The following is a 25,650-nucleotide window of genomic DNA, read 5'->3' as shown; positions in this document are numbered from 1 at the left end:
CTCTTGGCAATGGAGGGGGGGTCACCACCAAGGATAGTGTCCAGCTCCTTATAAAAATAGCAGGTTTTTGGTGAAGCCCTGGAGCATTGTTTCACCACTCAGAACTTATGATACTCTGATCTAAGTTCTTTAATCTTTGCTCTTCACTGCAGTATGTTCGACTCATACAAAGCTTGAGAAATGTGCAGGTCACTTGCAGCTGGGAGTGGACAGACTCCTTTTCCTGTACACTGATCAGATCCAAAAGTTCTGAAGCCCTCCAAGCAGGGGAGCATTTGGTGCAATGGCCAGGCATGGGCATCTTGGAAGACACCATGAAACCACTGCACTCTGAGCCAGCCCACAAGTCCTAAGGCAACAGGAAATGGGATTTAAATTTTGCAGAGCTTGAAAGGGGGCAGTGTGTGTAGCTGGTCATCTGCCTGCAGGACAGTGGAGTTCAAACTGCTGACTAGAGCATCTGATTGGGAATTATGAGTCATTTCCTGGAGGCTAGAATCAGCTAAATGCCTCAAGGTGTCTACATTACATGTTTGTCACAAACACAGGGAGAGGAAAAGACAAAAGTCCCTCGTGGAGCCGAAAGTTTTTTGTCGATGAAAATGGACATTTTTGCAACAAAAGTCATGTTGCAGTGTGAAGGCTCACATAGTTTTGTTGACAAAAAGCACTTTTCCTCAACAAAGCTTGCCAATATAGAGAAAGCCATAATTAACATAGACTTTTCATAAACACTGCTGGGGAGAGGGGAGGAAGCATGCTTGATTAAAGATTGACCCATGTTTAATTCTTCAGCTTAGCTTTGGTCCAGGTCTATAATCATTCAGTAAAAGGGGGAAGATAAAATTATATTCCTGATATACAGGCAGTACCCGACTTACGCGGATCCGACTTATGTCGGTTCCGCACTTATGAACGGGGCTTTTCTTGCCCCGGAGCTCGCGGGCGGCGGGACCGCCCAGAGCGCAGAGGTCCCGCCACCGCGTCCTCCGGGGCGAGAAAAGCTGCTCCGGGTCTCCCTGGTGTGCTGGGGGGGACTCCCCAGCACAGCAGGGAGACCCGAGCAAAGCCGCACAGGCGGCGGGACCCCGCTGCCCGTGCGGCATTGCTCCTTTGCCCCGGAGCAAAGCCGCACAGGCGGCGGGGTCCCCTGCCTCTGCGGCTTTGCTCCTGTCTCACAGCAGGGAGACAGGAGCAAAGCCTCAGAGGCAGGGGACCCCGCCGCCTGTGCGGCTTTGCTCGGGTCTCCCTGCTGTGCTGGGGGGGACTGCCCCAGCACAGCAGGGAGACAGGAGCAAAGCTGCAGAGGCGGCGGGACCTCTGCGCCTCCGCGGCTTTGCTCGGGTCTCCCTGGTCTGCTGGGGGGGGGAGGGGCGCAGCTAGTGCGCCCCCCCCCCCAGCAGACCAGGCTTTTGTTGCGGGACGCCTGGGGTAGAGCAGCTGGGGTGCTGCCGGGTTGGTCCTGCGGGGACCTAACCGGCAGTGCTCCAGCTGTTCTGTCCCAGGAGTCCAGATTCAGCCGCTGTTGAAACTGATCAGCGGCTGATTCCAGGAAGACGGGGGCAGAGCAACTCTGCCTAGGGCTTCCTGTAGTCAGCCGCTGATCAGTTTCAGCAGCGGCTGAATCTGGAGCCAGTTCCGACTTACATACAAATTCAACTTAAGAACAAACTTATAGTCCCTATATTGTACGTAACCCGGGGACTGCCTGTATCTGAGGTTAAAAATTAATTTTAAAAGTAATGTAATTGTTAGACAAGCTTAAGGAAAAATTAAGAAGGACAAAGTCAATAGTTAATTTTTTCTGCGTTGGTCACTTCTATAAGTGTCCTTTTTGTGAACTGGTCAGTGTGCTAGCCTTCACACAATAAGGTGTAGATATCAATCCTGCAAACACTTCTGTGCATATTTATGCATGTGAGTATTCTTAATAAACTGTATTATACTACTTCTATGTAAATAAGAGAATGTATTTCAGCATTTGCATGGTTAAAGTATTAGATTATACGGCATATTTCTAACAGTACTTAATAATTTCATGTGTTTTGTATATATAACATTGTTTATACCTATATGATACCAGAATTATTTAATTGGTTTAGATTGATTTTTCTTCAGTAAAGCACAAGGTGCAGGACAAAACTGTAGAAAAGATTCTGAAGAAGTGGCGTCCTTATGTCATACGTTTGAATCTTCGTGCTTGTTCTGCTCTTCACTGGCCAAGCTTTAAAAGTATTAGTAAGTATTCAAATATTTTTTAGTTCCGTCTCTTCCATTTCCCTCTTTCAAGCATCTTTTTCTTTTGTCAGATTGCTCACTCTATGACCAGGTATTCTTGCTATGACTATAGAACTATGAAATGCTATAGAGTCCAGAGCAACTTAGCTCAACTTGGCAGGAGCCTGTGAACCTCTCAAGCCTTTTCAATCATTTTATATTTATAGTTTTTAACTAAGGATGTTAACTAGCAATTAATTTACTAGTCGAGTAGTCGATGGAATTTCCATCAACTACTCAACTAGTCAATAAGCACTTCCGTGTTTCGCCTTTGAAATATACAAGAGCCCCAAGGGCGTCACAAGGAGGTGCTGAGATCTGGTTGATCAAGCTGTATCACACTACCCATTTCAGTTTGGCATTCACACTCGGCACATCACAGCACTCAGCCATCTGCCCAGCTGCACTTGCTGCAGGCTGCCATCTAGGGGGTGGGTCAATCGGGGGCCTGCAGGAGAGCTTCCACCCCGAGGAGCCCGCAGAGCCACCCCAGACCTCCCCATTGGGGGCTCGTACCCCATTCCTCCCTCACCTCCTTCTATTTACCCCTCACTAGCCCCCCCTTCCTGATGTACAAAATAAAGGACACGTGTGTTCAAAAATAGAAACTCTCTTTATTGAACAAAACTTGGGGAGACTGGGAAAAGGAGGTGGGAGAGGAGAATAGAGAGGATGGGAGAGGGGAGGGCAACTAAAATGATCAGGGGTTTGGAACAGGTCCCATATGAAGAGAGGCTAAAGAGACTGGGACTTTTCAGCTTAGAAAAGAGGAGACTGAGGGGGGATATGATAGAGGTCTATAAAAACACGAGTGGGGTGGAGAGGGTGCATAAAGAAAAGTTCTTCATTAGTTCCCATAATACAAGGACTAGAGGACACCAAAGGAAATGAATGGGTAGCAGGCTTCAAACTAATAACAGAAAGTTGTTCTTCACAAAGCAAATAGTCAACCTGTGGAACTCATTGCTGCAGGAGGCTGTGAAGGCTAGAACTGTAACAGAGTTTAAAGAGAAGTTAGATCAAGTCATGGAGGTTGGGTCCATGGAGTGGTATTAGCCAGAGGGTAGAAATGGTGTCCCTGGCCTCTGTTTGTGGAAGGCTGGAGATGGATCGCATGAGACAAATTGCTTGGTCATTGTCTTCGGTCCATCCCCTCCAGGGTCCCTAGTGTTGACCGCTGTCGGCAGACAGGCTACTGGGCTAGATGGACCTTTGGTCTGACCCAGTACGGCCATTGTAAGCTCAGGGCTCAGGGTCGGGGGTCTCAGAGGACCACCTTGATTTTCATGCAAACCTGCTCCTGGGTGGCCAGGCTGGCAGCTATCCTGCCCTAGACGGCCACTTTCCTGTGCCTAGTGCGGAGGTCGTGGCTGAGGTCCACAATCTCCGCACTAGACCAGGTGGGCGTGCCCGCCTCTTGCGGACCTGGGCAGGCTCCCGGGAGCCGCCAGCCTGGTCCTGGGAAGAAGCGGAGGGCTGGGTGGCAGCGGGTGGCTGGTTCGTTACGTGCCAGGTGCAGGGTCTGCTGGCTGGGTGCTGGCAGGCTTGCACCTGGCACGGGCACCGTAGCCAGACCGTGCCCCTTTAAGGGCTCCGGGGCTGGGAGGGGGGCTGACGAGTTTCCCTGGTGGTGCCCAGAGTGGCCATCAGGGAATGCTGGGGAGGGCTAGCCTCCCACTAGTTCGAATTAAGTGGCTACACAGCCCTTAATTCGAACTACTTAATTCGAACTAGGCGTTAGTCCTCGTAGAATGAGGTTTCCCTAGTTCGAATTAAGTTCGAACTAGCGGTTTGCCTGTGTAGCGCCTATCAAAGTTAATTAGTTCAAATTAACTTTGTAGTGTAGACATACCCCATGAGTGTGAAACAAGTGATCTGTCCTTGGTTAGATTCTTCCCTTGTTACTTTTTCTTATCTGGCAATGCTAGGAATGCTGCCTCAGCACGCATATACAGTTCTTTTATTTCACAGTTCTTTTTCTTAAAGTTGTAAACAAGTCTATAATCCTGCGCGGTTTTTGCCTGGACCAAACAAGTCCATAATCTTCTCTTCAGCTCACTTGCTATGGATTCACTCATACACTCATACCGACCATTCACACTACCCATGATTCGTGACAAGGGGGACTCTTGTGTATTTCAAAGCGGAAGCACCTGTATGGAGCCTGGTGTCAGCGGGGGACTCAGAGTCCCATGCTGGCCCCAGGCTCATGCTGTGCTTCTTCTTTGAAATGCACAAGAGCCCCAGCTATGGTCGCTTGTACCTTTCAAAGCTGGCACTCCGCATGGAGCCTGGGGTCAGCTGGTGAGTCCCCAGATAATCCTGGGCTCCATGCAGCATTTCAAATGCGGCTCAGTGTGTCGCTGCTGCTTTTAAGTACTCCCCTCTTCTCATCCCACTACCCTTGCTATCTGATAACAGCAGCAAGGTAGGGAGCAACTAGTCAACTATCATGTTAACTATCCGATAAGCGTTTGCTTATCGGATAGTCAACTAATCCTTTACATCCCTACTTTTTACATCCAAGAGAAACAAAAGGATATTGTATGACCCCAATAAAAAAGTAAATAGAGGATGCTTCCTGAATTATAATGACAATGAAGATTACTTTGCCTTTAGAAGCTCAGAGTGTAAACAAGTGCTTGGAGGTGTCCTGATGTCTGGAAGTATACTGTTAGACAGAACTTGCAGTAGGAACTTTTGTGCATCATTTTAAGTGATTTAGTTTGTAAAATAGTAGCTGAATCTTTCCTTTTATAACATGTGTCTGATAAAGTGGGTTCTAGCCCATGAAAACTTATGCCACCGCCACCCCAAAACCCTGTTAGTCTTCAAGGTGCCACAAGACTCCTTGTTTTTTTACATTAGTTTCCTTTAAAGAAGAACACAGTCTTAAGTAATATATCTTTTTCTGGTACAGATAGCAACCATATAACCCATCAGTAAATAGTCCAGTCACTTTGCTTTGCTATTCAAATCAATTCCGAATAAATCCAGTGTTGTTTTGACGTGTGGTTACTCTCATGCTGGGCTAGTTACACTAATACTTTTGTCTGTAAAACTTTTCATTGGTCAAAGATGTGAAAAAGCACACACTCTTGACCAGGGATGGGCAATAATTTTTGACCAGGGGCCACTTCAGAAATTTTTTAAGTGGCCCCAGGCTGCCCCGGAAGGGGCAGGCCTCAGGCAGAGGGGGTGGCCGGGACACTTCTGTGCTTCCCTGCCCACAGATTCTGATTGGTCTGTGGGTAGGGGAGCACATGAAGTCTTTGCCCCTGCCCCCCAGAGAGAACCGCTAGCTGTTATGAATAGCTTGCAGTTCCCTCTCGGCGCCTGCATCCCTGGCAGTGGGAGGAGACTTTTCATGCTGTCACCTGCTGCCCTCAGGTCAATCAGGACCTGGGAGTGGGCGGGAACACGTGAAGTCTGCCCCTGCCCTGCAAGGGAATGCTGCACTTAGTCACTCACCAGCTGAGCAGCAGCTAGCGGTTGAAATAAGTCCCGAGCCCCTTGCAGGGTGGGAAGAGATTTCATGTACTTTCCTCCACCCCCAGTCCCTGATTGGCCTGAGGGCAGAGAGCGGGGAGCGCAAAGTCTCTCGCTCCATGCCCTTTGGTGCACGGCACTTAGAGTCAATCGCCAGGGTTGATTCTAAGTACCACACGCTTCCCTGTCCTCAGGCCCTGATTGATCTGGGGATGGAGGAGCAGGAGGACCTCTGCAGGTCAGATCAACCCACTTGGTGAGCCAGATCCGACCCGCAAAGGCTCTTTTTCCCACCCCTGCTCTTGTCCGACAGCAGTTACACCAATATATGTGCTAGTGTGGTCAGCGCTATGACCAACATAGTTACTGCTGCTCATTGGGGGTGGTTTAATTATGTTGATGGGAGATCTCTATGCTGTTGCCACAGAGCACCACAGCTGCACTGGTAGAACTGTGCCACTTGAAGATGTCTAGTGTAGACATAGCCTAGCTCGAGTGTATTTACTTAAGCTACTATTACAATAAAGATATGCTCTCAGAAACGCACTTGCAGCATGACTCTAAGAGAAAGCTATAAGACAGAGAGCTTTTTGTGTTGTATAGTGCCTGGAAAAAGAAACTAAGAATATTGAGCAAATAAACTGCACTGTGTTGTTTGATTCCAACTATGTTCAGGGAAACAGAATTCTATCTACATTGTAAATAAATAGGATTGTGTCAGAAATACTTGACTGTTTCATTAACTTCTGGAAAGACAGCAAATGTGTGAGGAGGATGCAGTTTGGGTGGAAACATCCTTTAGAAGTGAATAAGCTAAGAACTATGCATCTTGGTAAAGAAAATAGTATAGAACAAGGGTGGAGAACCTTTTTTTGATCGGGGGCCACTGATCCACAGAAAAATCAATCAGGGTCTGCACGCAAGTGAGGAACAAAAAACAAAACAAAACAATCCCCCCCCCCAAAAAAATCTCTTATCAGCATGGGCTCCCCAATGTTTGGAGGAGCCCTAAGCCTCAAAGGCTGGATCCAGGGAAGCTGGGGGTTGCACCTGGCCTCTGGGCCTTAGGTTCCCCACCCTGATATAGAAGTTGATAATGTACTGGTAGTAACTGAAGAGAAACAGCTAAACAAAAAAGGGTCCCATTCAGTTACAATTTTAAACGAATTAAACTAAATACTGACTCATTTAATAAGTGTTTTCATAGAAGTACTATAAGTCTAAATACTATGATGGGTGAACTTGAGTGCCTGATATTGAATGGGAATATTGATATAATAGTTGTCACTGAAACTGAGGAATGACGATAATCAATGGAACATAGTAATCTTATTACTGTGTATTTTTGAAATGTTCTTCTGTCAGTCCATCTGCCCGACCATCTGTGAGTCCATTTCAAGAACTCCTCCAAAACAGTAAGAGCTAGGACTACCAAATTTGGTATGCAGCTTTCTCTTATCATAACTTAAAGCAAGGTCAGGGTTTGGCTGTGCTAAGATAATAGGACATGCCTTGAATTTGACAGTTTCTCATAAAATAGAAAAGGTGAGGTTCTGTCGGTAGGGAGTTATACTGCAAAATGACCACAGAGGGACAGCAAGGAGCCAGAAATGTGGATTGAGAAAGCTATAACCTCATTGGGTCAGCAGGTATCAGAGGTGGAGAAAGGGACAGCTATATATTACAAATTTCACAGTTTGTGTGTGTGTGTGTGTGTCCCTTCTGGGGGACATGCACCCCTCCCGCAGCTGTGCCCCCTGCAGTGGCCGTAGACAGGCATTTCTCACCTGGTCCCAAGCTGTTCTGATGAGAGAGGACTGGGACTGCTCTCTCTTCCTGGGGCAGCCTGCATATTGAACCCCACATCTCTACCCCCATTCCAAAATAATGATTCAAATGAAGAAAAACAAAACTTATTTGAGTTAAGGATCTGAGCAATGGCGGGTAAATCTTCTACAGGTTGGTCCTCTCTAGTCCTGCACCCTCGAGACCTGACCTGTTCAGAACCAGAGAATTTTCTAGACTATGGGAGGTCAATGTTTTCTAACAGCTTTATCAACACTTCCATTGCTTACTGGGCTGCTGGAGGACATTTAGGAGTAAATTAAAGCTAAATAACAGCACAGAACACTGAGAGCTAGAACTGGTGGCTGTAAGCAAACTTTATAGGACCGTGGGAAACTTGGCCACACACATTAAAAGTGGACATCCAGCTAACTAAAATCATTCTGGATGATGGATATTTCTGGATCAGTGAACTTTGGACTAGTGAGCTTCAACCTGTAGTACAAAATAGATAGTAAAGTCAGAGTAGGTGATATTGATGGGGGTGTGGCATTATAACGAAAGTGCGTAGTCAAATATAGTAAAAATCTTAAATGAATCAAACGGTACCATAGAATCTCTGTGGATAGAAATTCCATGCTTGAATCATAAGAATGTCACAGTAGGAATGAATATACTATTGACCACCTGACCAGGATGGTGATGGTGATTGTGAAATGTTCAGGGAGATTAAGGAGGTTACACCAAAAAACCTTTTAGGACACCTCAGGTAGGGACGCAGAGTTAAAATTTCTGAATGCCATTAATGACTGCTTTGTAGAGCAGCTAGTCCTGGAACCCACAAGGAAATGTGCAGTTCTTGATGTAGTTCTAAGTGGATCACAGGAGATGATCCAACAGGGGAATATAGCTGAACTGCTCAGTAATAGAGAATAAGGTAGTTAAATTTAACATCCTATAGGGAAAAAATACCAAAGAAACCCTGTACAGTAACTTTTACCTTAAAAAAACAGAACTACACAAAACCAAAAAAGCTTAACAGAAATGTTTAAAAAATGTCGTGAGTGAAATGCCTACAAACTGCATAGAAACTATTAAAAACACCATAATGGAGGCACAAACTAAATGTATACTCCAAATAAAAAAGACCAAAAAGTGCCATTATGTCTAAATCCTCCCCCACGCTGCTGCCTCTCATACAAAGGCAGGAGTGGGGGCAGATGCAGGATGGTGCACACAGGAGCCGGCTTAAATGCCAGTCCCCCACTAGTATTGGCTCCCACCTGGCTCCTCATGTATAAACATGTAACCACTACATTTCAGCAGTTACATGTTTACAAAAATAAATACATGTTAACATCCCTAGTTTGCATGGCGGGGGGTAGATTGGGCGGGCAAGTCTGGAGTGCAACATGTGGAACCTGGGGACAAGTTGGTGCCCAGATTGCATTGATGGGGGCGGGGGAGGGTATACTGAAAAACATTTTGGGGTGGAACACCAGCTGCAGTGGAGGCCAGTTGTGCAGCTGCTTCATCTATAGTGCTAGCAGTACCTTTAACGTGTTCATTTGCCATTCCATAATGCTCTATAAGTTTAGGAGCTGCTGCATGCTCTCCTTCCACTCACTCCTGTTGTCCCTCCACTCCTGCAATTTTTTGTTTGACATCTAGATAGCTCAGGACGTCTCCCAAAAACTCCTCTCTAATCTTTCTTGGGTACTTCTGTACCTACCTCAGATGCTCTGCAGGAGTTAAAACTTTCTGAGACTGGCTTTCTGAAGCCGGCTCCAACAAGGACAAAATTGCAATATGTTACAGAAAGCCCATTATTAACACTAGACCCAACACTGCCCCAACCCCTTTGAAACACTTGTAATGGCCACATACCTAGCACTGCCTGACTGTCCCAGAGTGAGCATATGTAACAGACAAGAACCTCACAATGATGAGTTCATCACTAAGGGCACCAAGGGAAACTCTAGGTGCCATGGGACATGGGAAAGGGCCGTGAAAACTCTTGCTGTGGTGGCATGGGCAGGGTATTCCTTTGTGCAGCAGGGCAGGGGAAAGGACAAGGGGAATCCTTGGAGCAGACTCACAGGGAAATCCCTTGGTGCAACTGGGCAAGGTCCCAGGAAGCAGGGGTTTTCATTATCACATGGCTGTGTTTGGAGCAGATGTAAATTGGGGATAGCACTGCAGGGGGAGAGAGCAAAAGGTTTAGTAATGGCCACTCATTTCCACAGGCTGTGTTCACACTGGAAGACATTTAGCTGCTTAGAGTGAACAGGGAAGCAAATTAGGGTCTTTTACTCGACTGCAGGTTCCATCTGGGACCATATGCGGCTTGTCTTTGTGCTGCATGTTTGCATGCCCCTACACAGCCCTGTGGGCTTGTATGTCTGGGGTTGCGGCAGAGTCCCTGTTAGAAACTGTGCAGGGAGAGAGGGAGCAAAGCCATTGGTCCCCATTAGGAACTGAGTTTGGGGGGGTAAGAGGGAAGTCCACAGCTCCCATTAGAAGCTGCATGAGATGGGAGGGGGGAGGAGAAAGGGAAGCCCCAGGCCCCAGAAGAAGTTGAAAGGGGCCCTCAGTTGCATAGGGCCCCTTAATTTGTAAGTTGGGCCTTATGCATTAGGGCACAAGGGGTCAGCACAGAGGTGGTGGAACCCTGCCCAGCATCACCATGGGAACCTAACACATGGAGAGGCCGCCCCCTGTGGTCACTCTTCAGTATGACAGTCCCTCCTAGTAGCCCCCTCCCTTTCCATGTTATGGAAGACAATCCCATTCCAGGCAGATCCCATTTTCCTGGCACAACCAAACACTGACCTTGCTTTAAGTTGGGATAAGAGGAAGCTACATACAAATTTGGTGGTTCTAGCTCTTACCATTTAGAAGGAGCTCTTGAACAAATGGACTCACAGACAGATGCATATTTCTAAAACAGATACATGACTAAACCCTGTCTCTATCTTTCAATAATTGCTGAAATTCTGTGTGTCTTCAGCAGGCTCAAAATCAAAGATTATAACCAATTTTTACTGTTCACTTTCATTTGTTAAAATGATTTGTGGAAGTCTGTGTGATTGTCCACAAAGAATCTTAAAGAAGTATATATCTGAAACAGGAATTTCAATCAGCGTTTGGTTTTTTTTGCTATTGAAATTAATAAGAAAGTTATGTTACATGTCCACTGATATTGGGCATGCAGCTTGCTTGTGCATGTCTTTTGAACTGTTGTGGAAGCTTGATTGAAGCAGAGAATATGATGATTTTATTGCTGCAGGCCTATTTTCCACCCTGCTGTTTTCAGATTGCTGAAGATTGTATCAGAGCCCTACTCCTCAGATGCTTTTCTTGCTAACAAATCAAACTGAATTATTTAAGTATAGTTTAAAGATGTCATGAACTTTCCATTCTTACTGCCATAAACCACAGTTCTGATTTCATTACTCAAGATGAATCCAAGATTACATAGATTTCTGGCAGCCCTTTTTTATTATTAACTAGCATTACCCATCCAGTTGTGATGGTAGATGTACATGTGGCCTCCTCCCTCCCCACTGTTCCTGGAGGTGGGGAAGCTTCGGTCGGCTTGGGCAGCGTGGCTTCCTCCCTTCCTGCTGCTCTGTGGCTGGGGAGGCTGGAGCTACGTTGCCTTCTCCCTCCCCACTGCTCCTTGGGCCAGGGAAGCTTGGATCGGCTCAGGCCACAGGGCCTCCTCCCTCCCTGCTGCTCCCGGGGGTGGGGAGGCTCAGGCCATACATCCTTTTCCCTCACCCGCTGCTCTGGGGATTCTGGGGTGCGCGTGCAGGGTCTTCCCCTCCCTTTGGGGAGGGTGCACATGGCCTCCTCTCTCCCCACTGCTCCCAGGGCTGGGGAGGCTTGGGCCAGCTCGGGCTGCGGGGCCTCCTCCCTCCCTGCTGCTTCCAGAGGCCAGGGAGGAGGTGCTGGGAGTGCTGGGGCATTGTGTGAAAGAAGCTATTTGCATATATATTTGCATATATATGCGACCATATTTACTTGTGGCCCTCGGCATGTGCTATGAGTATCACTGTGGCCCCCGGGACTTCCAAAGTTGAGTAGCCCTAGTATAGATGAGATGATAGAACAGCACTGATGTTGGCTGTTTTTTAGTGCTGGTTTGCTGGCACTAAAAAACAAGTTTGTATTTGCTATCCTGAATGAATTAGTTGCAAAATATTGGGAGTTTTATTGTTTTATATATTCACATTCACATAAAGGTACGTGCATGTTACTGTTTTGTTTCTGAAGATATACAAGTTATAATATTATTCAAGCTCAAACTGACTTTGGCAAAGGAATAGATTATTGTACCAAAAGAAAAATAAGGCTATTGGAGGGATAATGCAGAGCTCACTGTTTGAGGTATTACTCTGCCCACCCAGGCTGTGTCCAGACTCAGGGTTTTTTTCGGGAAAAGTAGCCTTTTCCCGAAAAAACTTCCCCTGCGTCCAGACTCAAGCCGCGTTCTTTCGAAATTATTTCGAAAGAACGCGGCTTTTCTTTCGATGGCGGTAAACCTCATTTCACGAGGAAGAACGCCTTCTTTCGAAAGTTCCTCTTTCGAAAGAAGGCGTTCTTCAATGTAAAGAGGCCGTCTTTGAAAGAGAGCATCCAGACTCGCTGGGTGCTCTCTTTCGAAAAAGCGGATTTCTCTTTCGAAAGATCCGCCTGCAGTCTAGACGCGATCTTTCGAAAGAGGCTCTTTCGAAAGATGCTTTCGAAAGAGCCTCTTTCGAAAGAAGCCTGCAGTCTAGACATAGCCCCAGTGATCTGTAACAGGGGAGAGATCCTGGGTTACTATTTGACTTCCATATGTGCCTGGGAGTTGCATTTAGAGCTTGCTGCTATTAGTATTTACAGCACAGGAACAAAAAATTTGTCAAGGAGTACTCTGCTGATTCCTGAGGTCAATGCATTTCAGAAGGCACCTACATTCTGTGATAATTTTGTTACTAATCATTGCAGGTTTTAGGGACCCCCAAACACAAAGAAAATCCCCCAGATATAACTGGAGATGGAGATGAAAGAGGTGTGTGTGTGTGTGTGTGTGTGTGTGTGTGTGTGTGTGTGTGTGTGTGTGTGTGTGTGTGTGTGTGTGTGTGTGTGTGTATAGACTGCAAGGATCTTTTTCTGATACTTTTGTCAGAAGAGGGTTTTCTGAAATTTGGCCCATCTAGACTGGGCCAAATTTCGAAAACCCCGCCCACTTTTGAAAAATCCCTTCTTCCTCATGGAACGAAGAATACAGGGGCTTCCGAAAGAGCGCTTTTGCTCTTCTGCAAAAAAAAGTGGAAGAGTAAACGCGTTCCCTGGATGCAGTGGAGTTTTTTCAGGATACCTTTGGTATCCCGAAAACTCCCCACAGTCTAGCCGTACCCTGAGAGAGAGGGGGAGAAAGAGAAAGAGAGAGAGGTTATAGGGAAAGAAAGGGTATGTCTACACTGCAAAGTTAATTTGAAATAACAGCCGTTATTTCGAATTAACTTTAATAGCATCTATACATGCAAACCGCTATTTCGAAATTAATTAGAAATAGTGGAGCACTTAATTCGAATTTTGTAAATCTCATTCTATGAGTAACGCCAAATTCGAAATAGCTATTTTGAATTAAGTGCTGTGTAGACACTTAATTCAAAATAGGGGCCCTCCAGCCCTTCCCAGGGAGCCCTGGTTGCCACTCTGGGTACAACCAGAAAAACTTACTCTCCTCTCCCCCAGCCCCAGAGCTATTAAAGAGGTAGACCCTGGCCACAGGGCCTGTGCCAGCTCCAAGCCTGCCAGCCCAGAGCCAGGAGTGGCCACCGGGGCCCCTGACCCAGTGGCCCCAAAACATGATCCAGCAAGCCACTGGCAGCCAGCCCTCCACCGCTCCCCAGGAGCTGTCTGCCAGCTCACAGGAACCTGACAAGGGCTGGAGAAGGTGGGTGCCTTCTTGGTCCAGGGTGGAGATCATGGATCTTATTCAGGTTTGGGGGAGATGCCAGCCTTAACTTCGGTTCAGGGTCCACTCAGTGTGGACGCGCTATTTCGAAATAGCGAAACGCTATTTCAAAATAGGTTTTGTGTGTAGATGCGTTAATTTGAATTAGCTTAATTCAAATTAATTATTTTGAATTAAGTTAACTCGAATTAACGCTGTAGTATAGACGTACCCAAAGAGAATAAAGGGGCTGTGGGAGCTAGCAGGGTTGGCTTAGGTTTTTCTAATATCCTTTGAACTCAGAAATACTTTTGAGGGGCATTTGTAATTAAATAGTGCAGAAGAAGAAATCTGAAGATGCAAGTGTGGTTTGTGACTGTGGTGTTTCAGTTGAGGACATGTTTTGATTTATAGCAAATAGCAAGGTCTGCTCTTAGAAAAAATCTCTTCTATAATTTTACAGTTTTTCTTTCTGACATTCTATTTCTCCTCTTCCATGTTTGTATATCCCTTTTTCTTTTCTATACATTTATTTTTCTCACTTTTTAATTTGGCTGCCTTCTTCTATTGTTTGGTGCCATATTGTTGTGCTTCTTTCTGCTCCAGGCCCATTTCTGTTCATACTATTGAAACTAACTTTTATTTCCCACCAGCTTTCCTTTTTGAATCACTACAAACATTAAGGTACCTCAGACTCTGATGTGTTTCTGGTAGATTGTCAATTTTCCCAGAGTTCTAGAATCTTATGGGTTCATAGTTGCATGCATGTATGTTATAAAAAGGTTGTTTAGTGCCATTGGTCTAAAGGGAAATAGTGAAGTAACACTAAGCATGAAGGATTACAGCTGATTAGTGTTGCTAGGTGTCAGGTTTTGAACCGGACAGTCCAGTATATGAGCTTTCTGTTCGGGAAACAAATTGAGAAAATATAAATGAGAAAATATAAATGTCCGGTATTTTCTAAATAAGATGTAATGTAGATTGTGATGTAATGTCACGTGTGTCTGGTATTTTTGTTGAAACCATCTGGCAACCCTACAGCTGATTGTAAAAATTTAAAAAACAACAAATAGTTCTGCAGCGCCTTAGAGACTCACAAAAAATGTAGATGATATCATGAATTTTCGTGGGCACAACCCACTTCTTCAGATGAAGTTTCATCTGGAGAAGTGGGTTGTGCCCACAAAAGCTCATGATACCATCTACATTTTTTGCTAGTCTCTAAGGCGCTGTAGGACTATTAGTTGTTTTTAAAAAAATTTCAGTTACAGACTAACATAGCTACCCCTCTGAAACAGCTGATTGTAGTTATACATGCTATAACTTGTTACACTTGTTTAACCTCCTTGGAATAATTTAACAAAAGGTGCAAAGTTAACTGCTCTTGGAAACTCTTCAGGTGTGGGGCGCACCTTCCAGTACACCCCTTTTTTGAGGGCAAAGAAGTCTTTATTTTTCCCCTTCAATATCAAAGGTCTCAATTGATACCACTTCAAATTTTCCTTTTTTTAGTACTGTTTGAGGATTCTTTCTTGGTTATCTCCTTGAACATAGTGGTTTGTGAGCTTGAAGGCTCCTCTTGCAGGGTAATTATCAAACCACAACCCCTTGAGCCTCCAATTTGATATGTCCTCTTCGCACTGGGCTCCCCTTCCTAAGTTAAATGATAAGCAAGGTATTCAGCTTTGTCTCTTTAGGAAGTTGTGACTCTTGATTGTCTTCTATGATAGTTTCCAGTCTTGGGAATCCCTCTATGGCAGCAGCATGCCACTATTTCGTTGAAAAGCACGAAGGGCTAGTCCATCTAGCCATTAATGTTTCTTAATTGATTGTTTATGTATCACTGCTACTCGTAAGGACTTTAGTCCTCATGGTACTACTTGAGTATTTGTTTAATCATTCAGTATCACTGTAGCCTTTAGACTTAGTAAGCTCAGGTGCTTATTACTTTCTAACTTCACCCACTTAGCTCCTTGAGTGTCAAAGGGTGAATCTGCACTGTATCTACACTTCACCATAACTCAAAATAAGATACACAATTTGATCTACGCAAATTGTGTATCTTATTTTGATACTATTTCAAAATAGCTTATTTAATCATTTGATGCTGTCTACACAGCGCCAAATTTTGAAATAAAGCACTACAGGCAGTCCCCAGGTTACATGGATCCGACTTACATCGGATCCCTACTAACAAACGGGGTGAGGCAACCCCGCACTAGCTGCTTCCCCCCAGCAGACCAGGGAGATGCGGAGCAGGTTTTCTCAGCAGACACCTCAGCTTGAGAATAAAGGACTGAGGGAAGTGAGGTGTGGGAGAATAAAACTGAGCTCTGGAGAAATGTTTGGCTAGAGTTTCCCCTACAATATGTACCAGTTCCGACTTACATACAAATTCAACTTAAGAACAAACCTACAGTCCCTATCTTGTACGTAACCCGGGGACTGCCTTTTTCCAAAATGTCCCTTACTCTTTGTAGAATGAGGTTTACAGGGATGTTGGAATAGCGAGCCTGAAATAATGGGTTTGTTGTGAAGATACGGGATAGCTATTTTTGAATACTCTGGTATCCTGAAATAGTGTTGCAGTGTAGATGTAGCCTACGGGTTACAGACTTTCCGCCCTGCCTCCCACCTATGCTCTACAGCTGGATGGGTATGCTGTCTCTTTTGGCCCTGATTGTGGCTTTCTCCTCTGGCGGTTCTTTTTAATATCCTGCCTTTCTAGCTGAAATGCTGGCTTTTTTGTCCATAACAGTTGACCCAAGGTGGTTTATAAATTCACTTTTTCCTTTTCAGCATTTATCTGTTCACTAGCTCTAATGTCAAAAATTATCTTATGGGTCCATTTTCAGTAGTTCTACTGTTCATAGTTGTCCTCTTCCCTCATGCCCCAAGGATATCTGTTCTGTCAAAAAGATTTGGAGAGGAGGGAGTAGTTCTCTTGATTCTGGTTACTGTTTGCATGAATTTTTTTCTTCCTAATGTTTAAAATCATTCTGGGCTTGGGGACAGTGATGAGTAATGCAACAGTAGGATTGCTATACAACTATTTGGAGGTTATGCAAAACTGTCTAAACTCTTCAGTTTGGCAACATAGCACCTGTAAGTGATTTAATTTTTACAAGAAGGGGTGTGAAAAAATGTCTCGGATCACAGCATATTTTCTGCTAAACTACTAAAGGATCCTTTGGCAGTCCTTCACACTCTTACCAGGCCCTGAATTTCTTTTTGTCTTCATGTTTTATATTAGAAAAAGCTGTTACCAAATGCTCTGGATTACATTTTTAATGCAAAACAACAAATGTGAGCCTTTGGGCAGGAGTTCTGGAGATATCCAAAGTGACTAGAATACCATGTTGTAGAGTTAGAGAGCTATAGTCTTGCAGAGGTCCTCCCATGTTTAGTTGTTTGCATATATTGTCACACATTTCAAATGTAGAGTCTGGTTCTGCTTCCTACAGTCATGTATAACTGTCAGTGATGTAGGAGAGGAAGTATGATATGGGATCTCTGAGTCTGATCTCAGATCTGCCACCAATCTGGTGTGTGGTCTTGGGCAACTTTATTTACCCCTTCTTTGTCATCATTTCCACAGAAGGGATGTTAACCCTTATCTCAAAAAGGAAATGTTCAGATTGGTTAATATTAACTGATGCAAACTTTTAAAATGGAAATACTGTATAGATGCTAAATGTATCAATTCATGGGAGTATTGCCTATGTAAATGAATGTTGGAACATTCCTTTTATTGTGTATAAATGTTAAATGTTATCAACTATTGCCTATGTACATGTGTGTTGGATCATTCCTTTTATTGCCAGATTCTTCATGGCAGGAGACTGGCAGTGTGTGTGTGTGTGGGGGGGTGTGCAGTAGTGAGGACAGGACCATGGGGATGTGGGTAGGGGGCAAGCAGGAGGCTGAAAGTGTGGGAGAATGTGAGAGTGAGGGTTGGGGGGTGAAGAGGGACTCAGGGTGAGAAGTCCCATCCAACAGGGCTTCTCCCCTTGGCTGCCAGGGTCCATTTCTCTTTCCAGTTGCCCCAGCCTTCAGGGGCCTTCTGTCTCCCCCTAGCCTCTTCCCCCGCAGCTGCCAAGGACCTTCTGTCTCCCTCCAGCTGACAGAGGCCTTTTCTCTCTCCACCCCTCCAGTGCTGCGGCCAAGGGCCAGGGGAGGGAAAGGGTTTGGGGCAGGAGGACTACTTATCTAGTCTGGTAGCAGGCAAGATGGCGGAGACCCAGCCCTGCTGGCCACTCTCTTGGTGGTGCAGCCTGTATTGGCCACTCTCAGTTATTGTGTCCCTCCTTTCTGTAAGTTTCTTTCGTGTCTCTCTTCTTTCTGCCCCGTCCTTTCCATGTTATGAAAAACAGTCCCATTCCTGGAACTTCCTATTTTCTTGGCACAACCAAACTCTGACCTTGCTTTAAGTTAGGATAAGAGGAAACTCCATTCCAAATTTGGTGGTTCTAGTTCTTAGTGTTTAGGAGGTGTTCTTGAACAAACAGACTCACAGACAGATAGACGTTTCTAAAATATATAGATAGAGGTTTGGGCAGTAAGCGTCCTTTTCCTGAAGGGTACTGATTACCTACCTGAGGTTCATATATGGCTGCTGTTCCCATAGTATGTGAAGACCTTTTACAGCCTTTAATATATATAACCTCATAACAGTCATGTGAGGTGAAGTGCTATTATTCTCATTTTATAGATGGGGAAGTGAGGCACAGAAAGACTAAATGATTTGCCTAGTGTCACATAGGAAGTCTGTGTTAGAACTAGCACCATGATGACTGGAGTGCCTTTCTCTCTATTCCATGTGCAATTCCCATAGACTTTGTAGCCTGTTATAAATCAGTTTGCATTTTGATTATTTGGTATAAGTATCACAAACAAGAAAACTGCTTCTTAAAATGCACAGAACTTTTCTAGGGAACAATTCAGAGAGCCAATAAATATAAAGAAATTGCAATACATTCCACACAGAGGAGCTTTGGGTCCACTCCTGAAATTAGTTCCATGCAGATGCTGTGTATGACTTGCTGGGCATATGGAGACTTATTTCCTCTATAGATCTATTTCTATATCTATTCATTTATATTTTGTAGGTTCAAATAGTTACCCAAATACATAGTAAGGGTGACCCAGAATAAATGGTTGGGAACAGAATTTTTTTTATAAAAGATGATGTATAACTAATACCATAGCATAGTCAGTAACTGCAATTAAAAAAATGATGTAGGCAATATTTCCTTATGAACAAACAGCACAAGTAACAAGAATGTAAACAGAATTTTTCTGACATAAAATATGATACATTTGAATCTAGTAATAAAAAATTCCCCAAATTAACCTATTACAGTGACAATTACACCATGTTTCTTTACTGTTTGAACTGATTGTTCTTTGTGTCGTTCCCATTCCTCATCTTCTTTGTCTTGTTCAAATATTTCTGGATAAATTGGCAGCTTGTCTTTTGGGCATTCCTCATAATAACTTTGGACATATTTTTCAACATACCACCCTTTGTATTCCTCAGGCATTTTGCATTCTAAGCCACTGTAGCGAACATTGTAGTGATGCTTTAACCAGTAGAAAAGGTAATGAATGTTGTAATCACATCTCCAAGGATTCTCTGTAAGCCATAATATTTTTAAAAAGTATAAATCTTCTAATACGCCATATTCAAAATTTTGCAGTGTGTTGTTTGATAAATCAAGCTCTTCTAAGTTAATGAGTCCTGAAAAAGCAGCTGGTCAAATAAAAAAAGTTATTGAAATGTAGAATAGATAGAAAAAAATAGAAAAATATACGTGTAACAGGTAAAGCGTGCTCATATCTTAAACTAGTGGTTTTCAAAGTTGGGTCAAGACGTGGTTGGGTAAGCCTCTGGTGGGCACTTGATGCTTTCATTTATCTCAGAGTCATGGAGCCTCACAGCTACCATTGGTTGCAGTTCACTGTTTCCAGCCACGAAGAGCTGTGGGAAGTGGTGTGGCCCAGGCTGCCACTTTTTGCAGCTCCCCTGGGCTAGAAATGGTGAACCGCAGCCAATGGGAGCTGTGAGGTTCCATGACTATGAGATAAACTAAGTGTTGTGGGCCTGCCAGCAGCTTACCCAGGCAGGCCTGTGACCCAACTTTGAAAACCGTTGGCTTAAGCAGTATTCTTATACAGTAGTCAAAATCACAATTACATTTTTTTTATTAAAGGACTACAATAAAGGCTTCTTGTAAATTGAAACAAAAATGTGTGGGTCTATGCTAGGGATGTTAGTGTGTAGTTGGTAACATGATTAACTAAAGCGACGAGGAGTCCTGTGGCACCTTATAGACTAACTGAAGTGTAGGAGCATAAGCTTTCGTGGGCAAAGACCCACTTCGTCAGATGCATGTAGTGGAAATTTCCAGAGGCAGGAATAAATATGCAGGCCAGGATCAGGCTGGAGATGACCAGGTGGATCCAATCAAGGAGGATGAGGCCCACTTCTAGCAGCTGATCTGGAGGTGTGAATTCCAAGAGAGCAGAAGCTGCTTTTGTAGTTAGCGAGCCATTCACAGTCTTTGTTTAATCCAGAGTTGATTGTGTCAAACTTAAAGATGAACTGTAGCTCAGCAGTTTCTCTTTGAAGTCTGGTCCTGAAGTTTTTTTGCTGCAGGATGGCTACTTTTAGATCTGCAATTGTGTGTCCAGGAAGATTGAAGTGTTCCCCTACAGGTTTTTGTATGTTGCCATTCCTAATATCAGATTTGTGTCCATTGATTCTTTTACGTAGGGACTGTCCTGTTTGGCCGATGTATATAGCAGTGGGGCATTGTTGGCACATGATGGCATATATTACGTTGGTGGATGTGCAGGAGAATGTACCAGTGACAGTATGGCTGATCTGGTTAGGTCCTGTGATGGTGTTGCTGGTGTATATATGTGGGCAGAGTTGGCACCGAGGTTTGTTGCAAGGATTGGTTCCTGAGTTCGAGTTATTATGGTGCGGTGTGTAGTTGCTGGTGAGAATATGCTTCAGGTTGGCGGGTTGTCTGTGGGCAAGGACCGGCCTACCTCCCAAGGCCTGTGAGAGCGAGGGATCATTGTCCAGGATGGGCTGAAGATCACTAATGATGTGTTGGAGAGGTTTTAGCTGGGGACTATAGGTGATGGCCAGTGATGTTCTGTTGGTTTCTTTCTTGGGCTTGTCCCGTAGCAGGAGGCTTCTGGGTACACGTCTGGCTCTGTCAATCTGTCTCCTCACTTCCTCGTGTGGGTATCGCAGTTTACAGAATGCTTGTTGAAGGTCTTGTAGGTGTAGGTCTCTGTCTGAGGGGTTGGAGCATATGCGGTTGTACCTCAGTGCTTGGCTGTAAACAATGGATCGTGTGGTGTGTCCGGGATGGAAACTGGAGGCATGCAGGTAAGTATAGCGGTCGGTAGGTTTTCTGTATAGGGTGGTATTGATATGACCGTCACTTATTTGTATCTTGGTGTCCAGGAAATGGACCTCCCGTGTAGATTGGTCCATGCTGAGGTTGATGGTGGGGTGGAAGCTGTTGAAATCATGGTGAAATTCTTCCAGAGTCTCCTTCCCATGGGTCCAGATGATGAAGATGTCATCGATGTAGCGTAGGTAGAGAAGGGGTGTAAGTGGACGAGAGCTGAGGAAGCGTTGTTCCAGGTCAGCCATAAAAATGTTGGCGTATTGTGGGGCCATGCGGGTGCCCATAGCAGTGCCACTGGTCTGGAGGTATATGTTGTCACCAAATCTGAAATAGTTGTGTGTGAGGATAAATTCACAGAGTTCAGCCACCAGTTGTGCTGTGGCATCATCAGGAATACTGTTCCTGACAGCTTGTACTCCATCTGCATGTGGGATGTTTGTGTAGAGAGCCTCTACATCCATGGTGGCTAGGATGGTGTTTTCTGGAAGATCACCTATGCATTGTAGTTTTCTCAGGAAATCCGTAGTGTCCCGGATGATGGGGCGTCCGGGATTTCCAGGTTTGTGGATCTTGGGTAATAGATAGAACAACCCTGGTCGGGGCTCTAATGCCTCCAGTTTCCATCCCGGACACACCACACGATCCATTGTTTACAGCCAAGCACTGAGGTACAACCGCATATGCTCCAACCCCTCAGACAGAGACCTACACCTACAAGACCTTCAACAAGCATTCTGTAAACTGCGATACCCACACGAGGAAGTGAGGAGACAGATTGACAGAGCCAGACGTGTACCCAGAAGCCTCCTGCTACGGGACAAGCCCAAGAAAGAAACCAACAGAACATCACTGGCCATCACCTATAGTCCCCAGCTAAAACCTCTCCAACACATCATTAGTGATCTTCAGCCCATCCTGGACAATGATCCCTCGCTCTCACAGGCCTTGGGAGGTAGGCCGGTCCTTGCCCACAGACAACCCGCCAACCTGAAGCATATTCTCACCAGCAACTACACACCGCACCATAATAACTCGAACTCAGGAACCAATCCTTGCAACAAACCTCGGTGCCAACTCTGCCCACATATATACACCAGCAACACCATCACAGGACCTAACCAGATCAGCCATACTGTCACTGGTACATTCTCCTGCACATCCACCAACGTAATATATGCCATCATGTGCCAACAATGCCTCACTGCTATATACATCGGCCAAACAGGACAGTCCCTACGTAAAAGAATCAATGGACACAAATCTGATATTAGGAATGGCAACATACAAAACCTGTAGGGGAACACTTCAATCTTCCTGGACACACAATTGCAGATCTAAAAGTAGCCATCCTGCAGCAAAAAAACTTCAGGACCAGACTTCAAAGAGAAACTGCTGAGCTACAGTTCATCTTTAAGTTTGACACAATCAACTCTGGATTAAACAAAGACTGTGAATGGCTTGCTAACTACAAAAGCAGCTTCTGCTCTCTTGGAATTCACACCTCCAGATCAGCTGCTAGAAGTGGGCCTCATCCTCCTTGATTGGATCCACCTGGTCATCTCCAGCCTGATCCTGGCCTGCATATTTATTCCTGCCTCTGGAAATTTCCACTACATGCATCTGACGAAGTGGGTCTTTGCCCACGAAAGCTTATGCTCCTACACTTCAGTTAGTCTATAAGGTGCCACAGGACTCCTCGTCGCTTTTGCAGATTCAGACTAACACGGCTACCCCTCTGATACATGATTAACTAAAAAGCTAGAGCTTATTGGTTAATTGTAACAACTACACGCAACCACCTCAGTATCAGAGGCACCAAGCGGGGGAGTTGGGAGCCTGTGCCCGTGGGGAGCTGGCTTTTAAGCTGGCTCCCTGTGCGTGCTGGCTCTCGCAGAGTCCCTGCCCCCCACAGAGGCAGCAGCACAGGGGGCAGGTTGAAGCCGGTGTTCGAGGAACAGCAGTACAGGGGGCGGGGCAGGCAGGTGGGAGCCAATATGCACGGGGAGCTGGCTCCATGGAGCTGCTTGCCCTCCTGCACCTTCCCCAGAGGCAGCAGTATGAGGGGGCAGAAGAGAGCTGCTGATTGGGGGGATCTGGCTTAAAAGCCGGCTCCACACTAGCATCAGCTCCCACGGAGCCACCTTCCCCCCCCATGCTGCTGCCTCTGATAGAAAGCAGTGCAGGGTAATGAGGTGGGTATGTGGGAGCTGGTACACACAGGAAGCAGCTTTCAAACCAGCTCCCTGCATGTATTGGCTCCCACAAAGCCACCTGCTCCCACACTGCTGCCTCTTTATCAGATGTAGGGGCAGACGCAAGGCAGGAGCTGGTGCTCACAGGGAGCAGGTTTAAAAACTGGCTCCCACCAAGTACTGGCTCCCCCTTGGCCTTCCCATGCATGTTAACATGTAACCACTAAAATGTCCAGCAGTTCCACTTTTACACACATAAACAATAGTTAACATCCCTACTCTGAAAAGTGGCATATAAGTCTTTACAAGGGATCTGGTGTATTCAGAGACACTTGCATTTAATTTGCTGAAAAATATAATTTTTTCTACTTCTTTAATCCTGATAGCACAGTAGAGATATCACAGCAAAGAGATAGTGAGCTGGAATCTAAGTGTGCATTATGAGAGAATTATCAGTTATATCAGTGTCATACCTATTATTATCAGTAATATAGATTCTGCAAGCCAAATCAAAAATTCATTGATCCCTTTGCAATTCATTGTCTTCAAATTATACTCAGATTTTGATTTACACACGAGGTTGTTCAGCTGTAGCTATACAGTCAATGAGACCTCCCAAGTGAGTGGTCTGTACACGGATTTTGTACTAGTATAACTATTTTGGTTAAGGGTATGATTTTTTGGGACTGAAATAGCTATAATGATATGCATGTCTAATGTGGACATAGTTATACTGGTACAAAGGTTCCTTATGCTTGTATAATTTATGCCACTAAACCAGGGCTCGGCAACCTTTTCAAACCAAAATTCAGAAAAAGGTGTCAATAAAGACCCATATAAGAATGCCCATTTGCATGACTGAAAATATACAACTTCTTATTCTTGATAATTGACATAATGATTAATAATAGCATACATGAAACATTGTACTCACAGACTTTATTTAATGGTATTTCTGCTGCTGCATCTTTTTGCACATTTCTTTAAAGTTTACATCATAGCTGGTCAGATCCAGCTTCATGCACTCATTTGGGCTATCTTCTGTCATTATTATGGCATTGGTTGGGGATGTGGTGGTGTAGGAGCCTGGGGACAAGGTTATATGATGGGCACAGGGTTGGGGTGTGTAGGGGTGCAGGAATGTTATGGCAAGGGACAGGGAATGAGGGGGTGCAGGAGTCTGGAGATGTGGGGGTGCAGGAGTTTGGGGATGTAGGGGTGTGAGGGGCTATGGGCAGGGGATTCAGGCCTTTGATGGGCTCAGGGCACAGGGTTGAGGTGCAGGGGGGTGCAAGAGTTTTATGGCAGGGGACTGGGGATGTGGGAGTGCAGGAGTCTGGAGATGTGGCAGTATGAGGGTTCAGGGTTGGGGGTTCAGGTGTATGATGGTCTCAGAGTTGGCATGTGGGAGTGTGTGCAGGAGTGTTATGATGCTACAGCCAGATGGGGGCTAGGCTCCAGTTGAGGGTTTGTTGGCCAGGTTTCTTTTTTTAAATAAAGTAAAATATTATGTCCAACACAAAAGGTTTCAACATTGTCTTTATTTATTGCAGGAGTGGGGAACCTTTTTTGGATCAGCGGCCACTGCCCCACAAAATAATCAGTTGGAGACCACACAAGTGAGAAGCAAATCACCCCCCCCCCCATCCCCAAACCTCATTGATGTGGCTCCCAATTGAAACACCTCACTCCCCTGTTGCTTCAGCCCCATGATGGGGAAGGGGCAGGGACAGCTGAGGTTCAAGGCCTCAGGCCAGATTTATTTTTCTGGGGTTTCAGGATTAGTGGATTTTGTGGGCCCCCCCTAGGCTCTGGGGTGGGGCCAAAAACGAAAGGTTAAGTGTATGGGATAGGGCTGCCAGTGAGTGGGAATGGGGTGCAGGATCTGGGCAAGAGGTGGGGTGTAGGAGAGTGTGAGGTCTGGGTGGGAGGTAAGTGGCAGGAGCAGGCTGGTAGTGGGGTGCCTGGCCAGGGGTGAGGGGGCAGGAGTGGACTGGGGGTAGGGTGTCTGGCTGGAGGTAGGGGACAGGAGTAAGAGAGGGAGAAAGAGTGGGCAGGGGGTAAGGTGTCTGGGGTGGGGGCAGAAGCAGGCTAGGGGCAGGGTGTCTGGCCAGGGGGAGGGGGCAGGAACAAGCTGGGGATGCTGGGTCTCAGCAGGGGGAGTGAGGGAGGGAGTAGGGGTACGAGATCTGGGCACGAACGGGTGGGAAGGTCATTTAGTTACTTTAATGCTGAGTCACAGGCACCATGTAACATGACCTCCTGCTGCTCTCATTCATGGATTCTGGACAGTTGGAGCAAAGGGGAAGCCTCCAGGAAGTGTGTTCCTCCTAGGCTGGTCCCCCAGCTGGGGAAGGAAAAATGGCAGTGCATAGAGCCATTTTTGGTTCAGTTTGTTTCCCACACACCAAATCTGGCAGGGAGGCTTGGGATTTTCTCCCTTCCCCATATGCTGCAGGAAGTTGGAGCTGGCTTTTCAATTTCGTGGGGAACCGTAAGGCTGTAGCACCAGCGCTGACTTCCTGCT

At 45.6% G+C, this 25,650-nt stretch overlaps 2 protein-coding genes across 3 annotated transcripts in view; one reads left to right on the top strand and one right to left on the bottom strand.

The window, feature by feature from the left end:
- The window catches only part of FBXL13 (F-box and leucine rich repeat protein 13), a 229,336-nt gene that overhangs the window by 63,966 nt on the left and 139,720 nt on the right, over positions 1-25,650 (top strand). The window contains exon 9 of the mRNA XM_006137531.4: positions 2,103-2,238. Coding sequence (XP_006137593.1) covers positions 2,103-2,238 — 136 coding nt within the window. The remainder of the gene's footprint in view (positions 1-2,102; positions 2,239-25,650) is intronic.
- LRRC17 (leucine rich repeat containing 17) overlaps positions 18,654-25,650 on the bottom strand; it is a 39,862-nt gene continuing 32,865 nt past the window's right edge. Inside the window, exon 4 of one of the 2 annotated variants that reach the window (XM_006137529.4) lies at positions 18,654-19,253. In XM_006137529.4, the coding sequence (XP_006137591.2) occupies positions 18,850-19,253 (404 nt within the window). In that variant the 3' untranslated portion in view covers positions 18,654-18,849. The remainder of the gene's footprint in view (positions 19,254-25,650) is intronic. The other variant, XM_006137530.4, reaches the window with a different exon arrangement.

Source organism: Pelodiscus sinensis, chromosome 1 (genome assembly GCF_049634645.1).
Source record: "Pelodiscus sinensis isolate JC-2024 chromosome 1, ASM4963464v1, whole genome shotgun sequence".
Taxonomy (NCBI): Eukaryota; Metazoa; Chordata; order Testudines; family Trionychidae; genus Pelodiscus; species Pelodiscus sinensis.
This window is presented reverse-complemented; position numbering and strand designations above follow the sequence as displayed.